Genomic DNA, 22608 nt, shown 5'->3' with positions numbered 1-22608 from the left:
TCTGCTCTAACCCACACCTGCCTCCACTTTCATTTGCTCTACTCTGGACCCTTGAGCAAGGCCCTTAACCCCATCATCTGCTCCCACGGGCCCCCTTGATAGCAGCTCTCTGCTCCACACAGAGGGCTGTAGCTCGGCGGTCTGTGGTTGTGTCAGGAAGGACATCCGACATAATAACAATCACCAAGTCTTTGTACAAGTTAGTTCACTGTGGTGACCCCTGAAGAAGGGAGCAGCCGAAAAAAGAAGAAAGAAAGAAAGAAAACTATTACTCATGACTGAGGCCAAAACAGTTCATCTTAAAGGAGAATGTGACGGGTGTGAGAAATGTCTTTATGTGTCTGCAGATGGCACATGACACCACTGGGTGGTGCTGCTCATCCAATCTGAGGATCTTCTGTCCAGAATGAATTTTTATGCAACATGTGATTGTTTATGGGGCAGTGGCTGAGTGGTTAGAGCAGTCGTCCTCCAATGCGAGAGTTGGGGGTTCGAATCCACCAGCAGACACATGCTGAAGTGTCCCTGGGCAAGACAATGAACCCTTCATTGTCTCTGATGTGTGTCCCATCAGTGTATGAATGTGTAAATGACTGTAGTGTAAAGAGCTTTGAGTATCTTAATTAGATAGAAAGGTGATATACAAGTACAGTCCATTTACCATTGTTTATCAGTGGTGACATTAAATAATTATTGCCTGACAGAATATATTATATATACCTTCAAAAGCTTCAAAGGATTACAGTAGTCTAATTAACAGTTTTCTTCGTTAACACATCAGGAGTTTCATTCACCGGCATTCAAAAGGGAACGCTGCTTTTTACCCAAAAACTGGTGGAGCACTGCACAAACACTAAATATCCAGATGTGTTCCTCCACTTGGGGCAAACAAGGTTCTGGCTCATGGTTGGTTGCTTCATATTCTTAAACTTGCAGCCAGCTAAGGCTGACTTTTTGCTTTGAACAGAAAACCATGGAGGGAGTTGTTTTTGTGGAGTCCCGACAGTGCAGCAGGTGGTGTCAGTGTGGCGTGGGACAGTTCGTGTCCCAGACCACCTCTGAAGACATTCACCTACTGCAAGAAATAAGGGCTGATGTGCAGTGAACCAGTAGATGAAAGGATGGTGTTTATAATAGAACTGGTGCATGTGTGTGTGCACGCTCTTACATTCATAGCTGCGATGTCGTTCTCGTAGGCTTCTCTGACTTTCTTCATGATCTCTACTTCAGCCAGGCAGCAAGCGTCGATGGAGCCTTTGACTGTGATGGTTCTCTCTGGGTTATACAGGGTCAGGTCCTGGAGACTGCACACATGATCAGACTCTCAGATTATTAGAAACAAAAAGGGAAAAGCATTCACACAATAAAAAAATACAGATTTAGTTTTAGAAAGGTGTCTAACGGGGAGATGGTTATCTTGGTGTCTGTGTCCTGCTCCACTTTCTTCAGGTTGCGTCCCTCCTTCCCGATGAGGCGGCCGACAAAGTTGTTGTGAGCCAGAACCTTCAAAGGAACCTCGTCAGCGCTAGGAGGAGAAACCAGCAGTCACTACGTGTTTCATGGTAAGGGTTGGCATCACGTTGTACTCCCTGCTGGATACCCACGTCTTGGTGTCTTTAGCTTCCTGGTGCATGATTTCCAGGATCATGCGGCAGGCGGCGGAGCAGCCCTCAGGGGTGGAGTGGATGCTGATGGGCTTCTCAGCAGCACCGGCATTCTCCTTACGGTGAACGTCAATCCTGCAGGAACAGGATGAGTCGTTGTTCATATCATGAACGGCTCCTTGGTACATCACCTAGATACATCAGCTGTCATATAATATGCACCGGACCTCGTTGTGATCATCACCAAGAAGAAAATGTTCAGAAACAGGATCAGAGAAGAGTGTGGTCAAATGAAACTGGACTTTATTGCTGTGGTATTACTGAGCTTATTCATATTTACATTTGTTGACTTTCTGTGCACAAATTGAACTTTACCATTATGGTTCTAAAATAGGATTGCACTTTTGTTTTTGTTCTTTAAAGAAATAAAATAAAATCAGAGGCCGTTGAAGCAGTCAGTTAGTTTGTGTTTTATTTTATTTATTTTTTAACAAAATGCTAATTTTATTTGTTTTTTTTTATTTTGAAAAAACAAAATGACACACTCCCTGCAAACAATCATCTAGAAAGTAAATGTCCTCAGCAGAGCCAGTTTGGCACATCATTAACTCGGTGTATTTTTTAATGTGAATCTAGAATGTCATGTTTATATTTTTGTTTACAAATAAGTTTGTTTTAATGTGGCTGGACTGAACGATTTTTGTTTTATGAAACGGGGGTGTGGCCTGCATGTTTGAGGAGTGTGAAGCAAAGAAATGATCACCCACTTGCTCTGTGTCTGCTTGGTGATGTTGCGGATGGTAGCACCCTCCTTGCCGATGATGGCTCCAACGTACTGGGTGGGTACCAGCAGTCTGAGAGGAATGTCCGCATGGGGGGTTTTGGGGGGCATTCCAGAGCTTGGGGACCCACCACGGGGACCCCCGCGGGGCCCGTAGCCAGGGCGCCGGCCATTATCAGGCCCCCGCTGGCCTCCTTCCATGTCAGAGGTCTCATCAGGGATGTAGGAGACACGCAGAGTGTTGTTCTCCAACTGGTACCCGTTCAGCTTCTGGATGGCTCTGTCAGAGCACACAAGTTACACTCGTCATCATCATCATCAGAAATTCGGGCTTCTGTAAGAGCGCTGCACATTTCAAATACAACCCCTGCAATAGTCCTGTAGGAACACTTCATGATATGTTCCCTTTGACAGTTAATGGGATTTTAAAAAATCCTCTTAATACCTGAAAGATACTAAACTTCTTCTCACAAATAAAGCTCCCGTGTTCAGACATAGTTTAAAGATGTCCTAGTTCTATGTGACTCCAAGACTTTCCTCTGTGCTCAGACTGTAGGCTGACTTCTGAGACGCTGAGCCTCCATGTGTTGAGCTCATCTCCTCCTGGGCCACCATAGATTCATCATGGGACTCTTCGGGGCTCACCCCAGTCATATGAGGAAACTACACTTTTAAGCAGTATAAACACTAGGAAGCACAGTTCCCTCAAATGATGGTGGCAGTTTATATGGCGGTGGCCATCTTGGATTTTGACTTGGCAACCCAAGTTTTGAAAGGAAACTTTCTTACAGCTACATGCAGCCACACACCAGAATGGAAGTCAGTCCCACACTTATTCTTCAAGTTAACACACCCACAACATGCACAGACAGACCATCAACGCATGGCAGCAAAGCCCTTTGTCTTTTTTCTTTATGATTAGATTAGTTGCTGCAAACACAGTAGATTTGTAGCTCGAAATTAAAAACTAATAATAAAATGGTAAATGGACTGTACTTGTATATATCACCTTTCTATCTCATCAAAACACTCAAAGCTCTTTCCAACACAACCTGTGCCTCATGTATCCATTCAAACAGCACTCTACTAGATCTCTACAAAGAATAATCAGAGCTTTATCACATCCATACACCGATGGGACACACATCGGAGGGTTCACTGTCTTGCTCAGGGACACTTATCAATCAACCTTTATTTATACAGGTAAATCCCATTGAGCCTCGAGGACTCATTTACAAGAGAGACCTGAAGGCATGTGACTAATGGTGGAATTGAACCCCCAACTTTTGCATTGGAGGACAACTGGTCTAACCACTCAGCCACAGCTGCCCCCCAAAAAAATATAGTTTGCCTTAAAAAGTAACATTTTGAATGTAGATTCAAGCATTTCATAGAAATGACCAGTAGATGGCAGACACACCCGACAACAGAGTTTTTACTGGGTCAGTAGGTCATCACAGTTTGATTGGTTTTTGTTGATATTGAAAATACAATTTTTTAAATCAAACAATCTTTATTTTGCATTTGCAGACAGGATCCCAAGTTAACTAGCATCAAACACAAATGTTTGTCAAACATGTTCAAAAGAATGAATAATAAAAACAAAACAGTAAAAGACATTAAAAAGCCCTTCGGACACTTACTGCCGTGCATGTTCCCGGGATGCATATGTTACGTTAACCACTGCAGTCTCGCTCTCTGTGTTAACTGAAAGAAAAGAGCACAAATATCGAGTCAGGGTAAAACGTCAGCTGGTTTTATTATTACTCTGGTTTTATACAGCACGTCGGCTGGATTTATTTCAAGCAGTGGTAACGTGGATCAAATCATGTTCCATAAATGACCAAAGTATTTTCCTTTGTACATAATTCCATAATATTCCAAAATCTGTAATTCACTAGACGACAACGTCATTCAGATGTAAAGTGGATCAGTAAAGAGTCAGCGGAGCGAGGGGTCTCCTGTGTGGACGTTTTTTACTGGAGTGAAACATCCCAAATATTTATGTGTTCAGTGTGACTCTGAACATCCTTCCCTCGTGCCAGTCAGTGTTCCTACACTCTCAACATTAAGTCCAATTTACCAAACTTTTCTGTCAATTTTTGAGCCTTCTGACATTAAAACATTTGTGCAGTGAACGTTTATGTAGACCTCATTAGACGTGGAATATTTTATCACCGCTGCTACCTAAAATCTGTAAAACTGTGCGAGTCCAAGTTCTCAATCAGAAACTCAAAAACTAAGATGATGGTGGCTGAAACCTTAAACTTAAGGCTTGGCACACACTTTTTGCCCCACTCCCCTCAGGAAGGAGGTTAAGGAGCATTAAGTGTAGAACCACTAGACTGAGGAACAGCTTCTACCCTGAGGCTGTTAGACTCATTAATCTCTAACTAGAATAATCACTGTGAAAAACCATATCATGTTGCTGCTGATCTGTTTCATGTTGCTGCTGATCTGTTTCAATGTTGATGTGTTCATGCGTGCACATCTGCTCACAGACTCATGTTCATGTTTGTGCTGATGTTCAATGTTTTTATGTTATGAGTGCTTAGTGTATATTTAGTTGATGTTTTTCTTGGTTCATATCTTAGATGTTATTACTGTTTTTCTTATACATTTTATTGTTGGATGTAACTGGGACCTTGTGTACATAATTTCGCTCCACCACATGTACCACATGAGGTGCGAATGACAATAAAGAAACTCTGACTCTGACTCTGATGTGGTTGATGAACCGTAAGTGGACATCACAATGACTGTGTCCATCTTTCACATACAATCAGTGTAAAAATATTCTGCTACACCTTTTTGATATATATTTTAAGACATGTCAAAATCCCCTTGGGTAAGTATGAAAAGAACAAAAGAGTTTGTACGCATATATTTGTATTTCCCTGATGCATTTTTTCAGACCTGGATAATACTAAAATCAAATAGACTTCTTACAACGCTCTGTGAAGTGGATTTAATGAAGAGCTGCAGTGGAGCAGGCAGCTTGCACTGGTGCTTTGAGGCAAAAACAGTTGCAGGTTCCCTCTCCCTGTTCATCTGGGAGTTTTCTCAGGTTTTCTCTCAGACCAAAAAACATTTGTGCTCAGTTAATTAACCTAAACTGTCACTAGGGTGGGTGTGAAGGGTTTGTTATGGACAGACAGCCTGTCCATAGTGGACCCTGCCTTCAAGCCACTGTCCACTAGAAATAGGCCCCGACCTTCAACCCCCCTGAACTGAAACAAGCAGGTAAAGCAAAAAGTATTCAATTAACCTGAGAAATAACTGCACAGCTAAGACAACTCGCATGTTTTTCTTCATCAGTCATAACACCTGTCAGGAATAATTTGCTAAGTAATGTTTGTAAGTGTGGGCGGCACAGTGGCTCAGGTGGTACACCAGTCGTCTCTCAGTGAGAGGGTTGCTGGATCTAACATTGACCCAGGGGGCCTATCTGGGTGGAGTTTGCATGTTCTCCCCATGCATGCATGGGATTTCTCCGAATGGCTGTTTGTCTCGTTTGTCTCCATGTGTCCCTGTGATGGACTGGAGACCAGCCCAGGCTGTCCCCACCTCTCACACAGTAACTGCTGGATATGGACACCAGTGACCCCTGTGACCCAAATAGGGAAGAAGCGGGTAAAGATAATGGATGGATGGATTGATTCATCGATGGATGAAATGGATGGACAGACTGATAGAATGGATGGATGGAAGGATGGAATGGATGGACAGACTGATGGATGGATGGATGGATGGATGGATGGACAGACTGATAGGATGGATGGATGGACGGACGGACGGACGGACGGACGGACGGATGGATGGATGGACTCCATATGATGTGCGTCCTGTGAGTCAATCCTACACACACTTGAGTTGGAGCACCAGTAGAACCCAGTTTATATGGAGCTGCCATGTTGTGCAACAAAATGTATTTTTGGGACCGGAGTCTTCACAGCAGCATTGTGGGACTTTAAGCCCCTCCCCACTGTCATTGTATCACATGACCTTTGTTTTAATCCTGAAATAATTGAACAAAGCAAAATGTGTTAGAAAAATTAACATACAGCAGCAGGGAAAGAACTGATTCCATAAGAGTCCAGACATGACAAACATGTGTTAGATTTTTTAATAAGGTCCTGTTGGTTCATCTGGCAGCGAGACTTAAAGCTTGCATCAGAACATCCTGCAGGGACTCTGGCACCACTCTGGCCTCAACTTCCATGTTGTTAGAGGTCTTTCCTTAGATGTCAATAGAAGTTCCCCCCACCCCCCTCCTGCTGCCACTGGGGGGGTCAGACAGGACTCACTCTGCAGGTGAGTGTGTGCAGCGGTGTATGGTTTAAAGTTACAGGTGAGACGGATCCTTTTAGATGTAACATAAAGAAGAAGGACTCACCTTGTTCACAGTTTTCTACGGTTCCACACTGAGCCAACAGACCGTCCAAAACCTGACACACACACACAAAGAGGAAGAAAAGAACACTGTCAGATCAAATTAACAAAATTTGAAACATGGAAATAAAAAGCATGCAAGTTCAATTGTAATGATTGTGCACTAAAGTTTTTACGATGAGTTCAAAAACAAGGTGAAGGTTTTAGTTTTTATCAGAAGCATAATCACATAAAACACGCGTTGTTGACATTTTGGCCCGACAACTTTTAGAAATTAAAAATAAATTTGAAAGTTTAACGTTAGCATCAACTTCATAAGAAAACCAAAAGGCTGTGAGGGAAGTCCAGATGTTTGACTGCTGTAAAGACATCGTCCTCATGTGGACATGGAGACATACAGCTTGCAGCAGCAGCAGTTGGTGTCCACACCCCGTCTATTTAATCTGGTTTGATGAAACCAACTGAAGTAAAAAGAAAAGATTAAGAAAAATAGAAAGATGTGCTTTCCAAACACCTTTGTTCACAAACACACTGCTTTTGAAATTTATCAGAATCAGCTTTATTATCATTGAACTGAAATACAGTGAGGTTATGGTCGTACAGTTGTCCGAAAGACGGGCGGCCTGCACGTTGCTGCTGCTCCTGAGAGCACAGCCCCTTATTCTTTTTAGAATATTTTTTAGATAGAAAAGGCCATGTACAGTGGTATTACAAAAAAGAGAAAACAGACATGTTGATGTTTCTGAAGAAAAACTGTTCAGTGAAAAGGTCCTCAGTGTGTAGCAGTGAGCATTAGACACTGACGTGTCACTGGTTTACAACTGGTCTTTTGACCTGGAAATTATTTGTTTATTTTTATGTAAGAAAACTGCTTAGAATAGAAATACCAAAATTAAAAAATAAAATTCACAATATGTACTGTAATGTGTAACGTAATTTTATTTGTCAGAATTAATAGTAATTACAAATTTGGTACCGAAAAAAGGGGAGGGACCAGACAAAGTGCAGCCCAAACACCCCAATGATGAGCAAAATAAATGGACTCGATGTTCCCTCGCCCGGACGTTGGTCACCGGGGCTCTACTCCGGAGCCAGGCCTGGAGGTGGGGCACGCGGGCGGGCGCCTGGTGGCCGGGTGCCTGGTGGCCGGGCGCCTGGTGGCCGAGCTTTTGCCCATGGAGCTCGACCAGGCACAGCCCGAAGAGGAGACGTGGGTCCACCTTCCAATGGGCTCACCACCTGTGGGAGGGGCCAAAGGGGTCGGGTACAATGTGGGATGGGTTGTGGCCGAGGTCAGGGACCTTGGCGGTCTGATCCTCGACTACAGAAGCTGCCTATTGGGACGTGGAATGTCACCTCACTGGTGGGGAAGAAGCCTGAGCTGGTGTGTGAGGCTGAGAGGTTCCGGCTAGAAATAGTCGGACTCACCTCTACGCATGGCTCTGGCTATGGAACCGGTTTCCTTGAGAGGGGTTTGACACACTTCCACTCTGGATTTGCCCCTGGCGAGTGGCGCCGAGCAGGAGTGGGCATACTTATTGCCCCCCCATCTTGGTGCCTGTGTGTTGGGGTTCACTCCGGTGAATGAGATGGTAGCCTCCCTCCGCCTACGTTTGGGGGGACGGGTTCTGACTGTCGTTTGTGCTTATGCACCAAACGGCAGCTCAGATTATCCACCCTTTTTGTAGTCCTTGGAGGGGGTACTGGAAAGTGCACCACCTGGGGACTCCCTTGGTCATGGAACACTGGACCAGCTCTACACTCTCAGCAGGGTCCTGGAGGGTGCGTGGGAGTTTGCCCAACCGGTCTACATGTACTTTGTGGACTTGGAGAAGGCGTTCGACCGCGTCCCTCGGGGAACCCTGTGGGGGGTACTCTGGGAGTATGGGGTACCAGGCCCTTTGATACGGGCTGTTAGGTCCCTGTATGACTGGTGTCAGAGCCTGGTCCGCATTGCTGACAGTAAGTCGGGCTTGTTCCCGGTGAGAGTTGGACTCCGCCAAGGTTGCTCTTTGTCGCAGATTCTGTTCATAACTTTTATGGACAGAATTTCTAGATGCAGCCAAGGTGTTGAGGGGATCCGTTTTGGTGGCCTTAGGATTGTGTCTCTGTTTTTTGCAGCTGATGTGGTCCTATTGGCTTCATCAGATCGTGATCTACAGCTTTCGCTGGAGCGGTTCGCAGCAGAGTACGACAGCGGGGCAGAAGATCAGTTCCTCCAAATCCGAGGCCATGGTCTTGAGCCGGAAAAGGGTAGAGTGCCCTCTCCGGGTCAGGGAGGAGGTCCTGCCCCAAGTGGAGGAGTTCAAGTATCTTGGGGTCTTGTTCACAAATGAGGGAAAAATGGAGCGAGAAATCGATAGACAGATAGGTGCAGCGTCTGCAGTGAAGCGGGCGCTGTACAGTTCTGTCACTGTGAAGAGAGAGCTGAGTCAAAAGGCAAAGCTCTCAATTTACCGATCGATCTACGTTCCTACCCTCATCTATAGTCATGAGCTTTGGGTTGTGACCGAAAGAACGAGATCTCGGATGCAAGTGGCCGAAATGAGTTTTCTCCGCAGGGTGTCTGGGCTCTCCCTTAGAGATAGGGTGAGAAGCTCGATCATCTGGGAGGGACTCAGAGTAGAGCCGCTGCTTCTCCACATCGACAGGAGCCAGTTGAGGTGCCTCGGGCATCTGGTTAGGATGCCTCCTGGACGCCTCCCTGGTGAGGTGTTCCAGACACATCCCACCGGGAGGAGACCCAGAGGAAGATCTAGGACACGCTGGAGGGACAATGTTTCTCGGCTGGACTGGGAATGCCTCGGGATTCCCCCGGAGGAGCTGTCCCAAGTGGCTGGGGAGAGGGAAGTCTGGGCCTCCCTACTTAAGCTGCTACCCCCGCAACTCGACCCCGGATAAGCGAAAGAAAATGGATGGATCGATGGTACCAAAAAAAGAACCATCCAGGAACCGACACTGAAGTGAAGGTACTGCCACCGGTACCGATACAGATTTTTTTAGAAAGGTACCCAGCAGCCCTATCCAACATTAATAAAACTTACCTCAAGTTGCCTTTTTGGACATGCATGCATATATTTGTACAAATTGTACTTAAGAGATTATTACAGCCTCACATAAAATCAATGATGATGATGATATCGATAATTCAGCACTGTTCATATGTATCAGATTGGTATCGGATCTATACCGACCAAACAGATATCGCTATCGGATCGGAAGTGGAAAAAGTGGATCGGTGCAACCCTAATGATCCGGTTGTCCATCTGAAGCTTAATGGGACTTTTTCATCTCTTTCAACCAGTCGATGAGGACCTCCAAGCGGGGAAACACTGGTAAGTAAAATCTAGTAGCTACAAATAAGTATGTTGTTAAAATTAGTAGGTTTAAGAGTTTAGAGCATTGATTGTGGGCTTCATTGCTGCAGGTGCCGCGTACGTCTGCAGAAACAGAAGAGAGTCAGACTGAAATGAACCGAGCCGCTCCTGTTCTGCAGAGCCTGGCAAGTAAAATTTTGTAGCAACATATACAGTACTGTATGTTGTTAAAATGACATAGGCTTAAGAGTTTAGAACATTGCAAGTGTGTGGGATTTAAAATGCCTTAATATATACCTGTATATAAAAATATTAAAATAAACTTCTACTTACTACTACCAGTACTTGTGTACATAATTTCATTCCATCTCATGTACCATAAGATGGTTATGACAATAAAGTTTAGTTGAACTTGAGACTACTGTATCACTACTTCGTGGTTTTTCACTTATTGCAGGGGGGGTCCACTAACACCCGCGATAAACGAGGGACTATATATGTACTACTACTACTTGGATTTGGAGGGACTACTGTATATACACACACAGACAGAGCGTTTCCCCTACCGTTATACAAGCGGGGCACCCCGTCCAGTCAACAGAACCGAGCGCCCCGTCTACCGAACCCACACCCCCCTCTTTTGGTACTGACGTAACGCTAAGCTAGCGGCTCACAATGCAGGTGTGCTAGCTAAAAAGATAAAGGCAGCCTCTTCCCTCATGCTGAACCTGACAACCCCCCCCCCCCCCCCAAAAAAAAACCAGTCGGTACAAACATTGCGCGGACAAGATGAGCACCTCGCCATGGCAAGTTATCTAGAGGAAACACTGATATATACGTGCGCGCACACACACACACCTTTTCTTACTACTAGATACAGCCACACACCAAGATGGAAGTCAGTATCTCATTTATTTTTCATACTTATCATGCTCACAACATGCATGGACGGATGGACAAACAGACAAACGGAGGGCATTTCCAGTTCCCCCTTCTCGTTCTGAGACAGGAGAAAATTAATTCTAACAAAGATTCTGGGAGGTTGCAGAAAAGATGTGGTTGGTTGAAAAGTAACTGAGCTGAGATGAACAGTTGTTGCAGGTGCAAGAAAAAAATGGAATAATAAAAAGAAAGGAGTTACCTCCCACTGTAAGTGTGGTGGAATGTTTCTGATCTGCAGTTTTCTGGTCCTGTGGAGAGAAGAACACAGATATATGAGTGGAAAAAAACAGCAAACAGAAAAGAAAATGCCATTGCAATAATAATAATAATAATAATAATAATAATAACTGAATTTGAAGTAGTTCAAAATTTTAGAAGAAAAATAAAAGGTGATGGCAACTTTGTCATGAAGGAAGTGGAGAAAGAAATGGTAAATGTTTCCATTTTATGTGAATCCCAATCAAATTTATTGTACAAAGTTTTTACTCACAACTACATTTATAACCACATTTTACTTTACTGCCACTGAAACCATCATCTTATAAACACTCCCAGCCAAAAGTAGAAATGTTTGTCTGCGTTTACGTTAATAAACTCAATCCAGATTCTGGTTGAAAGTCAGTCAATTACCTCAGATAAAAAGCTGTATTTTACTGAACCCATAATAACACTGCTATGAGATCTGTATACACCAAAATGACATCTAAGATCACTTCTACATCTGTACAGGAGAGAGGGATGAAGATATAATGGCTCATTTTAAAACCTGAAATGTAAAAATTGGAGAATGCAACAAAATGGAAGATTCAACACAATCTGCTGGCTTCCTTAGATAGAGAACTTTTACTAATTGGCCTTTTATGTATGTGAATGTTTTTGTACAGTGCCCTGAGATGTCATGAATTGGCACTACATAAATAAAATGAACTGAATTGAATTGTATTGTATTGAATTAAAACTGGGGTTCTTAATATCAATGTTGTCATTGTGTAGGTTGAGTTAAAAAATAAACAAATGATAAATTATTATGGATAGCAAATCATATATTATGATAACTAGCACTTTCAATTTCATGTACAAAATCTACAGTAGAGGAAATAATTAAACTTAATTTGCTCATTTACAAACTCCCAGACAGAATTTTGGCTCCTGCTGACTGGGTGTGCCCATGTGATTCAACAATCGATCCATTAAAGACACTACTGATCTCAACCCCTGTTTAAAGCACACCTGTCCATCGAACAAATTCAGCTCATTCCAATTTCCCCACTAACACACACAAAATCAACGAGCTGCCAAAGGACGTCAGAGATAAGACAGTCTGTACAAGACTTCAATAGTTTACAAGACATTCAGCAAGAAGCTTGGTGAGAAGATGACAGTTATTCAAAGGAAGAAACATAAAATCCATCCATACAGCCATCATCTTCCGCTTATTCCGAAGTTGGGTCGCGGGGGCAGCAGCTTGAGGTCCAGACATCTCTTTCCACAGCCACCTCTTCCAGCTCTTCTGGGAGGATTCCAAGGCGTTCCCAGGCCAACCTAGAGACATAGTCTCTCCAGCGTATCCTGGGTCTTCCCGGGTCTCCTCCCATTCGGACATGCCCGAAACACCTCTCTAGGGAGGCACGCAGGGAGCATCCTTACCAGATACGAGACATGTGTTTCTGTAAAGTGCCCTGAGACAACTTTGTTGTTATTTGGCGCTATATAAATAAACTGAATTGAATTGAATAGATACCCGAAATACCTCAACTGGCTCCTTTCGATGTGGAGGAGCAGCGGTTCAACTCAGAGTCTCTCCCAGAGAAATATAAAATGATCAATCAATCACCCTTGGTCTGAAGCTCCATGTAAGAGCTTGTCTCATAGGGTGAGGACAACGAGAAGAAACGTGAGGAATCAGATAAAAACTACATGAGATGAGGTCAATGTTATGAAGGCAGTTGGGACAACTGTTACAAAGAATTCTATTGTTAAGAAACTACACCATAATGGACTGTAAAGTTAACGGAAAGATCTCCTTGATTAATAAGACACACAAACAGACTTGCCTTAGGTGTGCAATAAACATCAAAATCTGTGATGTCCAATCCTGGTTCTTGAGGGCCATTATCCTGCATGTTTTAAATGTTTCTCTGCTTTGACTCACCTGATTTGAATGAATAAGGCTTTTGCAAAACAAGACATGCTGAAGAGCAGGGAAACTACTAAAACGTGCAAGATTGATGGCCTTTGAAGACCAGGATTTGGCGCCACTGATCTAGATGACTCCGACATGGAGAAAAAGTGATGTTGTCAGATGAAACCCAGTGTGAACTCCTTGGCATCAATCCACCATGCCCTATTTGGAGGAAAAGAAACAAGTATGGTATGATCCAAAGAATGCCATCCTCACAGTCAAGTACAGAGGCAGGCATATTGTACTTTGTAGCCGTGTCTCTGCTAAAAGTAAAAGGACAACCTCACCACATCGAAGGGACGCAGGACAGGAACTATGTACCTTAAAACTCTGGAAAATAATATTCTTCCTTCAGTCAGAACACTAAAGATAGGTTGTGGTCGTTTGGATGGATCTTAAAGCATGACGATGACAATAACCCTAACAAATATCACCAAAGGAAGAAAAGAGTGGCTAAAGAAGAAACACATTAAGGTAATTTAGGGACCTAGTCAGTCTCCAGACCTGTGTACAATAGAAAATCAGTGGATGGGGCTGAAGCATGGAGATGACAAGCAGCCAAGAAACCTAAAGAAGTTAGAGTTTCTGTAGAGAAGTTGGTCAAAATCCCTCCTGAGGTGTGTGATAATTTGGTGATCAACTACAAGAAACATGTAGCCTCTGTGGTCACAGCAAAGGTTTCTTCAACAAGTACTAAGCCATGTTTTGTTTGTGTATCCAAAATACTCTTGGCCTTGAACATTTTTTTTAACGTGGTCAAACTGGGTATTTAAATACTGATATTTTTATCAGATGACCACAGTACTACTACACCCCTGTAAGGTTAGTTAGTGATTACTGGTATTTCAGGGTACAATTTATCAATTTTAACATTTAATACAAATTTTATTTTTCCTTATATTGAAAATTATGAGTGGATCATCTCCCCTGAAGAATGAACCACATTTGAAACAAAATCATAACAGACTAGTGACTGAGCACTTGTGCACATACGCCAATGTGAAACATATTATTTTGTTTAAAAAAGTTAAATCTGGTCCTCTGGACATTCAAAAAAAACAAAACAAAACAACAACAAAAAAAATTTTTTTTGTTGTTTTGCTTTGTTTTTTTTTTTGTTTTTTTGACTGTCCAGAGGACCAGATTTAACTTTTTTAGATTTTTCTACCTGGATTATTGAGCATGCATCAGGATATTATTTTGTTGTCCTTCCCACCAATCCATCTTCTTATTCTGCTCATTTCTAATCTGTTGCCATGGATTCAGCCAATGGTGAAAGCTGTGGGTCAGCAGGTGGCAATAGTAGGGGTCAAGCATGTTCTCTGATGGTGACTTGTTGGGGGTTGGAGTATATGGTTTGGAAAAGCACTGGAGTGGATAATGGGAGGTGATGTGTTTTTAATGGCCTACTTCTGCTCATGTACGACTGACATCAGCGTATCTGACAGCTTCTGGTAGTAATTACTCATACAGGTGGGATTTATTTGTGTTAGCCTGGTTGGGCAGCAGAGTAGCGACACAGCTGGGGGTAAAGAACTGACCAAAAACCAAAGCGCTTGGTTTTTGGGGATGGGTGCTATCAGGTATTTTTAGATGCACAAAAGACTATTCATCTGTGCTTGGCGCCTCAAGGGGGTTCGGGGTGGGTTTAAGTATGAGAGGAAAAGATTTAGGAAGGGGGAAGGGTCATTCAAAGCTATTGATGCTCAGCTGGATGTGGGCAGTAATTGTTACTACGACAGAGCTTTAGGGCCACGTTAAGAAAAAAAAAATTTAAGCTATAAAATTACGAGAATAAAGTCGAATAAAGTCTTAATATTAGGAGAATAAAGTCGTACAAGACTATTTTTACAGCTCTCTGGGTTTTTTTTGTATTTTTTTTTTCACGAGTCAGATCCACAACGCAACCTGTCAATTAATCTAGTAGGCATGTCAGCTAATGACCAATCCGAAGCTAAATGCTCCTTACCTGCAGAGAGCTGCGCTGCAGCCCATCAGAGCATACCACCTTACTGTAAGCAGGTTCAAAGTCCTGATACTGATAATAATCTGATGCTGACGTGCTAACAGATTAAGTATCTCCTTATTTGTAAAACCAATACCAAAGTATATGTCATGTCGGAGTTCGGATAATATTACAACTCATTTAGCTTCGGATTGGTCATTTGCTGACGTGCCTACTGGACTGACTGACAGGTCGCGTCGTGAATCTAACTCGTGGAAAGAAGAAAAAAAACATGAGAGCTGCAAAAAGTCTCGTACGACTTTATTCTCATAATATTAAAACTTTATTCAGTTTTATTCTCGTAATACTAGGACTTTATTCTCGTAATTTTATGGCTTTTAATTTCTTTTTTTTTTTCCTTAGCGTGGCCCTATATGGGCAGTGATTGTTACAGTTGGTAATAAGTCATAAAAATAGAGCATGCCATATGTTTTTGCATTTCTTCATTAGTTATGTTTCAAAGTTTCGTGAGTGGGCCGAATGTATTCTTATTTACCTCTAAAAATATATATTCATTAGGTGTGAAACATATTTCTATGAAGTGAGGATTCAAATTTTAAACCAGAGCAGTTTATAAAAATGATGTAGCTCTACTGAAACCTGAAAGTGTTTATTATTTTGGAAACCTCAAACCAAGCATTTCAAACGTAATGTTTTCAATAGCCAAACATTTATTTGTTGCTGAATTGTATAAATCTAGTGTCTCACGCCACGTTCACACAGGAGCTACACCTGGAGCAGCCATTCTGTGTTTGTGTCTCTCTTCGGTCTTCTCAGATCCCAGGCCGGTTTAAGCCCGGTTCTGCTGGACGTTTCTTCCAGTTAAATGGCAAATGTTCCTTTCTATGGGGTTGCCAATGTGCTTGCTCAAGATGGCAGATTGTGATAAAGTGAAGATGAAAAACAATCTGTTAAAGTGTTGGCTATTTCATTTTTTGGTAGGGACTCCAAAAATGCCATTTTGTGTGGATCTAGAGCTAAAATAAATAAATAAATAACCCTTTAAAAGCCATTCCTGTGGACAGAGCCTAAAACTGAAAACCCAAAGAGTCACAGGAGAGAAAAAAACTTGAGGGCATTAGTCCAAGATTAAATAAATTCCAGATAATAGAAAACCAAGACTTGGTTCTAACATCTGCTCAGCTAGGGGGAATAAATTGTATAAATTATGATATAACTATCAGTGGTCTAACAACATGATGTTTTACTACTTTTTTCTCAAATAACTATTTATCAAACATTAAATAACAATAAAATAGAGTTAAAATCTTTCTGGCTCTTTATATACAATAGATAGTGGAGCAGGTTTAGAAGCACTTTATAGTCAACATGGAGAGATCATATTTCTCCAGTTTTAGTTTCTCTCCATTGGCTCCCTGTCAAATTCAGAATAGAATTCAAAATCTTAATTCTAACCTACAAAGCTCTCAACAACCTAGCTCCATCTTATATTACAGATTTTATTGTCCCATATTTTCTCAATAGAGCACTTCGCTCTCAGACTACAGGTTTACTTGTGGTTCCTAGAGTTTCCAAAAACAGAATGGGAGGCAGAGCTTTCAGTTATCAGGCTCCTCTCTTGTGGAACCAACTTTCAATCTCTGTCCGTGAGGCTGACACATTATCCAGTTTTAAAACTAGGCTTAAGACTTTCCTTTTTGATAAATCCTATAGTTAGAGTCGGCTTGGGTTTCCTGAGCTGTCCCTTAGTTATGCTGCTATAGGCTTAGACTGCTGGAGGACAAACTGACCACACTTTTCACTCTGCTGCTGTCTTTACTTACTCTGCTCAACCTGTTTTGCATTTGTAATTATTTTTTCTATCTTTAACGTGTTTTTTTGTTTTTCAGGTATATCTGGACCTATACCTGGACCTACCATTCTGTGTTCGTCTGTCTCTCCTTCCTGTCCTCTCAACCAGCCGGTCAAAGCAGATGGCCGCTTGTCCTGAGCCTGGTTCTGCTGGAGGTTTCTTTCTTTTAAAAGGGAGTTTTTCCTTTCCACTGTCTCCACTGTGCTTGCTCAGGATGGGAGACTGCAAGGAAGCCAAGATTCATCTTGTCTGCTGGATTCCTTAGATAGAGAACTTTACTAATTGGTTTTTATGTGAATGTTTCTGTAAAGTGCCCTGAGACAACTTTGTTGTGATTTGGCGCTATATAAATAAACTGAATTGAAATTGAATTGAATTTAAAAAAAACAAAAACAATTCTGCACACCTATTGAGTATGGTCCATTTAATTTTCGATTCTTGTGAGTTTTATGTACTCTGATGGGAGCAAACAGAAGAAAAACAAAAGAAGCCTTTATGTTCTTATGGTGTGAATAGAATAAATACAAGAACAAGTCTTGGGGTCTGAATGTGACTATAACATGTAGTAACAGCACATGCATTTATTACCAATGGCTGATCAGCACTGACAAAAAAGGTTTTGTATGCGTTTGAATCTGAGTGATGAAGCTAAAGCTTTCAAACTGACCACAGTAGGCAGACTCAGATCTAACTTCAAGCAAAACAAAAGATCAGAACGGGAAAAGAATGGAACAGAAAATGCTTGGAAAAGGAAAAGTCAGTTTCTCAAAAGAGACTGAAGAGAACAAGAAGAGAAGCAAGTCATACGTTCTAGAAAGGGTTAAAGATCAAGGGTCAGAGGGGAAAGGCCAGTAACAAAATCATCTAAGGAAAGCTAAAAGTCCTGTTTCGACTTGGAGCTTATTAAGTTGTATTTTTGCCACTTAGTACTCCCACCTTGTCCTCAGTGGTTGATATTTAATTGTTTTCCACAATCCTTCTTCATTTGGATTTCCCTTTAGGGGTTGCCACAGATGATCATCTAACTCCATCTTACCCTATGTTACCATTCTCCTCAGACACACCAACTATGCATGTCCTCCTCCACATCTCTGACAGTTTCATTATCAACATCATGTGTCACTATTGCTTGCTTCCTGCATCTCTTTCCTTTCATCTCTTCTCTGGGACGCGAGCTGTAGTTTATCTTAGACATGGGCTGGTGACCTATTTTCTGGGTCTTCCCCAGGAACTCCTACCAGTGGGACGTGTCAGACACCTCTAAAGGAGAGTGTCCAGGAGGCATCCTAATCAGATGACCGAACCACCTCATTTTGACTACTCCAAGCCCCCTCTGAATGACGGGCATGTCTTAAGGCTGAGCCAGCCATCCAATGAAGGGAGCTCATTTCCACTCCAGTTTGTTTTTCTTTACTTTTTAGTGCAATACCACTATTACTGTTTTTAGCATTATTTTATTTTGACATTTTGCTTGTGTATGTTTGCACCGTGAGAGAAGTTGCTTTTAATCTCACTGTACATGGGTATAGTGACAATAACAAGGCATTCATTCATTCATTCTGGTCACTTGTACCCGAGATCCAAACCTCTTGACCATAGGCGAGGGTTGGAACATAGACCAGTAAATTGAGAGCTTCGCCTTTCAATTCAGCTCTTTCACCACAAACGACTGAAGCAACGCCCTCATTACTGAGGATGAGGCATTTGTCGATTCATCTCCCGCTCCATCCTACCATCACTCATGAACAAGATGCCCAGATACTTAAACTCATCCACCTGAGGCAAAGAAGTAGTGGTAGAAGTAAAATAAAGTGTGGCTGACATGGGTGAGTGACTAAAATGAAATATTTTTCTACTCGCACCCCCTGCTAAAACCCCATCTTGTGCATTTCTCCCAGTCAGAACCAGCTATATGTTCCCTCTAAGCTATCGCTGCACAATCATGCACTGCTCACACATTCTCTGTGCACAAGAAAATCTATGCTGCACAGCTGCGAACTGGCTACAAGGTTATCTCCATTTTTATAATAAACGGTCAGCCCAAGCGTAGCCGTCTACAGTACAGCGCCCGGTGCGTGGAAAGTGGGAAAGGGGGGAATGGACCACCCTGGTCAAAACAGAGCTGTCTCACGTGATGTGCATCCAGCCAATCAGCGTCTTATGGAGTTTCAGCAGAGCTGAGTTCAAAGAAGCTACATAGCTACAAGCACCCGTGACTTCTAGCTCTTTTCCAAGCTTTGTTACCGCATATTTCATCGCATACTGAGGAATAATATTTGGCGATGTGGATTTACCACAGAAGTTTACGGTCGTATGACGTCAAACAAAGGTGGTAAGTAAGCTAATCCCACAACTTGTAGCCATTTGTATCATGCTAAGTGTTAGAAAACAGTACAGTGCTTGGTGTGAATCTGGATGGTCAAAGAAAAAGCTTACAAACAGTTGTGAGACCAGTTATGTTGTGTAGTCTGGAGACAGTGGCATTGACAAAAAGACAAGAGAAAGAACTGGAAGTGGCAGAAATGATGATGTTGAGGTTATTAGGAGTGACGAGGATGGATAAGATTAGGAATGAACTCATTAGAGGTAAAGCACAGGTTGAACAACTGAGAGATAAAGTTAGGGAGGACACACTGAGATGTTTTGGACATGTCCAGAGGAGGGACAGTGGTTTGGACATGTCCAGAAGAGGGACAGTGGTTTGGACATGTCCAGAAGAGGGACAGTGGTTTGGACACGTCCAGAAGAGGGACAGTGGTTTGGACACGTCCAGAAGAGGGACAGTGGTTTGGACACGTCCAGAGGAGGGACAGTGGTTTGGACACGTCCAGAGGAGGGACAGTGGTTTGGACACGTCCAGAGGAGGGACAGTGGTTTGGACACGTCCAAAGGAGGGACAGTGGTTTGGACACGTCCAGAGGAGAAAGACAAAGAGGAGATATATGGATGCAGTTAGAGAGGACATGGAGGTAGTTGGAGTGAGGACAGAGGATGCAGAGGACAGAGAGAGATGGGGGAGGATGACTCGCTGTGGAGACCCTGAAGAGGAAAAAACTGAAATAAGAAGTTTAATAGGTTGTGTAATGTAAAATTTATTCTTACATAATGAATTTCACTGAGTTTTTGCCCTGTGCTGATCTGCAGCATGAAAACATCTACTGCAGTAACTGTTTTAAGTTGTTAGTAGCTTAGATTTTTAGCTTAGATCTTCTTTGCCTTAAATTTTGGTCAATAAGAAATAAATGCCTCACTAAACAATAGTGCAATAAACAATAAATAATAATAACAATAAACACCGTGATCGTCTCTACCTCCACATTTCAGCTATCTTTGTTTGTTAGTTTGTCCGAAGTTAGCTCACCCAAGGTTACATTTCCTGGTGGGTGGAACGATCTTACCGTTCACATAAAATATTTGATAATGTTCTTATAGAAACAATTCCTGAATGTTGTTCATACTGTTAATGCTACATGTTTGTTTCTTGACCCTACAACTGGGTAAGGTTACAATAGACCTAGCCCATTAATGGAGTTTTAATTAGGTATTTTAAGTTACTAATAGACACAATGGATGATGATCATATTGCTTTATGCTAGGCCATTGGTAAGAAGAAGTGATTATTATTATCATTTCATAATGGCTAGTGAATTTATTTCCCCCTAAAACTTAACTTAGGCTACACTGTGTTTCTTAGACTGTAACTAGGATACGTGAGAGAAGCAGAGCGTGCTCTATTCACACAAGGAGAGCTGTTGGTCAGGCTACTTCTTGTTGTGCCATTAGCTCTAAAATAGTTACTGTATTGAATCAAGTGTAACTTGTGTAGGTAAATCTAGATATTAAACAACCGTTAAAATACACCAGAATGCAAGAAATGGCATCTACTTTATTAAAAATTTTCTGGGGGAGGACCCCCAGACCCCCTCTACGTGTTTCCCCCACATTACAAATATGCTTCTGACAGTAATGACCACTGTGTTGCTAACCATCTTCCAGAGCAGGACCCTCACCCAGACCAAAGCAGGACTCTCACATACAACATACTACACATCACATGAACAACAAGATTATTGTCTTTTTCATTTGAAGTGGTTCAAATCACTTCTATTAAAAAGTAAACTAATGAAAATTGTTACTGTAATTTGATTCTTTTAATAAGTCATTTAACTTGCTATTATTCCAGATTATGAACAGGTGTGATACTGGTGTGTGACCACAGCGTGCACATCTGATGTTGCTCACAGTGATCCTCAGTGCCCTCAGGGAGCTTGTGCGTTTGCCCAGACATATGAAAAACTAGAGGGAACATTGGTTATGACTGGGGTATGTGGCACACACAGTGTGATTTGTCAGAACATTTGGGCGTGTTTATTTATGAAAAGTGGCTGCAGACACAGCAGAGTCTAATAAGAAGCAGCCATCACTTCAACTGTTCCAGCAAGCCTACACCAAAACCTACTGCCATAACAAATCACAACACATCTCAAGGCTGGACTTGAACACATTCTAGCCACTTCAGTGTGATTCTAATGCCCCTTTTCCATTAGTACCGGTACGGGCTGACTGGACCCGACTTGGCCCTGATTCTGAGGCTTTTCCATTAGTACCGGTACTTAGCACCTGTTACTATTTTCAGGACCCTTGGCTCTGTGGTTCTAAGCCGAACGAAGAGGTACTAAAATGTGACGTCAGAACACTGTCGGTCACTGATTGGTCGGGGGCGGAGTCACTGGATCCTTCAGAAACTTTTCAAAACAATGATCCGCCATTTGCAATTTCTCGGACTGGAGCAGCGGCTGGACTTCTTTTAAAGATTTTAAAAACATTAATGACAACATCTTGGTCTAATGCTGACGTGTTGGTGTTTTTGTGCTTGGTGGCCGACAACATAATTCAGAGCAAGCTGGATGGAGTTCTGCTGGTGTACCCCGATCCTCCCTCCGGAGCCTCGGAACGCCAGGCCGGGCAGGGCGTCATCTCCCCGGCTCCAAGTTCAGCTGGTCACCGCAGAAGATCCTTCGATGTGCCGACTCGGAGGCTCGGGTTCCGGATACCAGCCTTGTGTGCTCAGAGCTGCACTGGTCACTGCGAAGCTGGAGATGGGGACTCGCAGATGGCCGTTTGTGAGACCCCGGCCGCGCGTAATCATGAAGGCTGAATCCCGATCCCACCCGGCAGTCAGGCGGACTGGACAGTCTGGAACGGACGGTGGAAGCCATTTTTAAATAAACTAATATTTTGTTTTTATACAAAAAATGTTTTTTAAAATTGCTGAAGCAATTAAAAATTTTTTTTTTTTTTTTGTATTTTTTACACGTAAAAGGTTTTTTAAAAAATCGCATCCACCGTTCGTCGCAGACCCGTCTCTGTCCGCCGGTCTGCGCGGGTCGGGCCTTCATGATTACGTGAGGCTGGAGTCTGGCAACGGCCTCTGTGAGTCACCAGCTCCAGCTTCGCAGTGACCAGCGGAGCTCTGAGCACACAAGGCTGGTATCCAGAACCCGAGATGACGCCTGCCCGTCAAGGCTCCGGAGGACAGGATTGTGTGAGACCAGCAGAGCTGGTCATAAAA

The 22608-nt window shown here is 42.7% G+C and overlaps 1 protein-coding gene across 1 annotated transcript in view; it reads right to left on the bottom strand.

The window, feature by feature from the left end:
* igf2bp1 (insulin-like growth factor 2 mRNA binding protein 1) overlaps window positions 1-22608 on the bottom strand; it is an 84115-nt gene that overhangs the window by 18874 nt on the left and 42633 nt on the right. The window contains exons 3-9 of the mRNA XM_037688794.1: window positions 11236-11284; window positions 6782-6833; window positions 4029-4092; window positions 2372-2665; window positions 1605-1739; window positions 1403-1525; window positions 1169-1304 (exon numbers count right to left, since the gene is read on the bottom strand). Coding sequence (XP_037544722.1) covers window positions 1169-1304; window positions 1403-1525; window positions 1605-1739; window positions 2372-2665; window positions 4029-4092; window positions 6782-6833; window positions 11236-11284 — 853 coding nt within the window. The remainder of the gene's footprint in view (window positions 1-1168; window positions 1305-1402; window positions 1526-1604; window positions 1740-2371; window positions 2666-4028; window positions 4093-6781; window positions 6834-11235; window positions 11285-22608) is intronic.

The sequence above is a fragment of the Nematolebias whitei genome, chromosome 15 (assembly GCF_014905685.2).
Source record: "Nematolebias whitei isolate Nwh7 chromosome 15, NemWhi1, whole genome shotgun sequence".
Taxonomy (NCBI): Eukaryota; Metazoa; Chordata; class Actinopteri; order Cyprinodontiformes; family Rivulidae; genus Nematolebias; species Nematolebias whitei.
The sequence above is the reverse complement of the archived record's forward strand: the minus strand, read 5'-3'. Positions and strand labels throughout refer to the sequence as shown.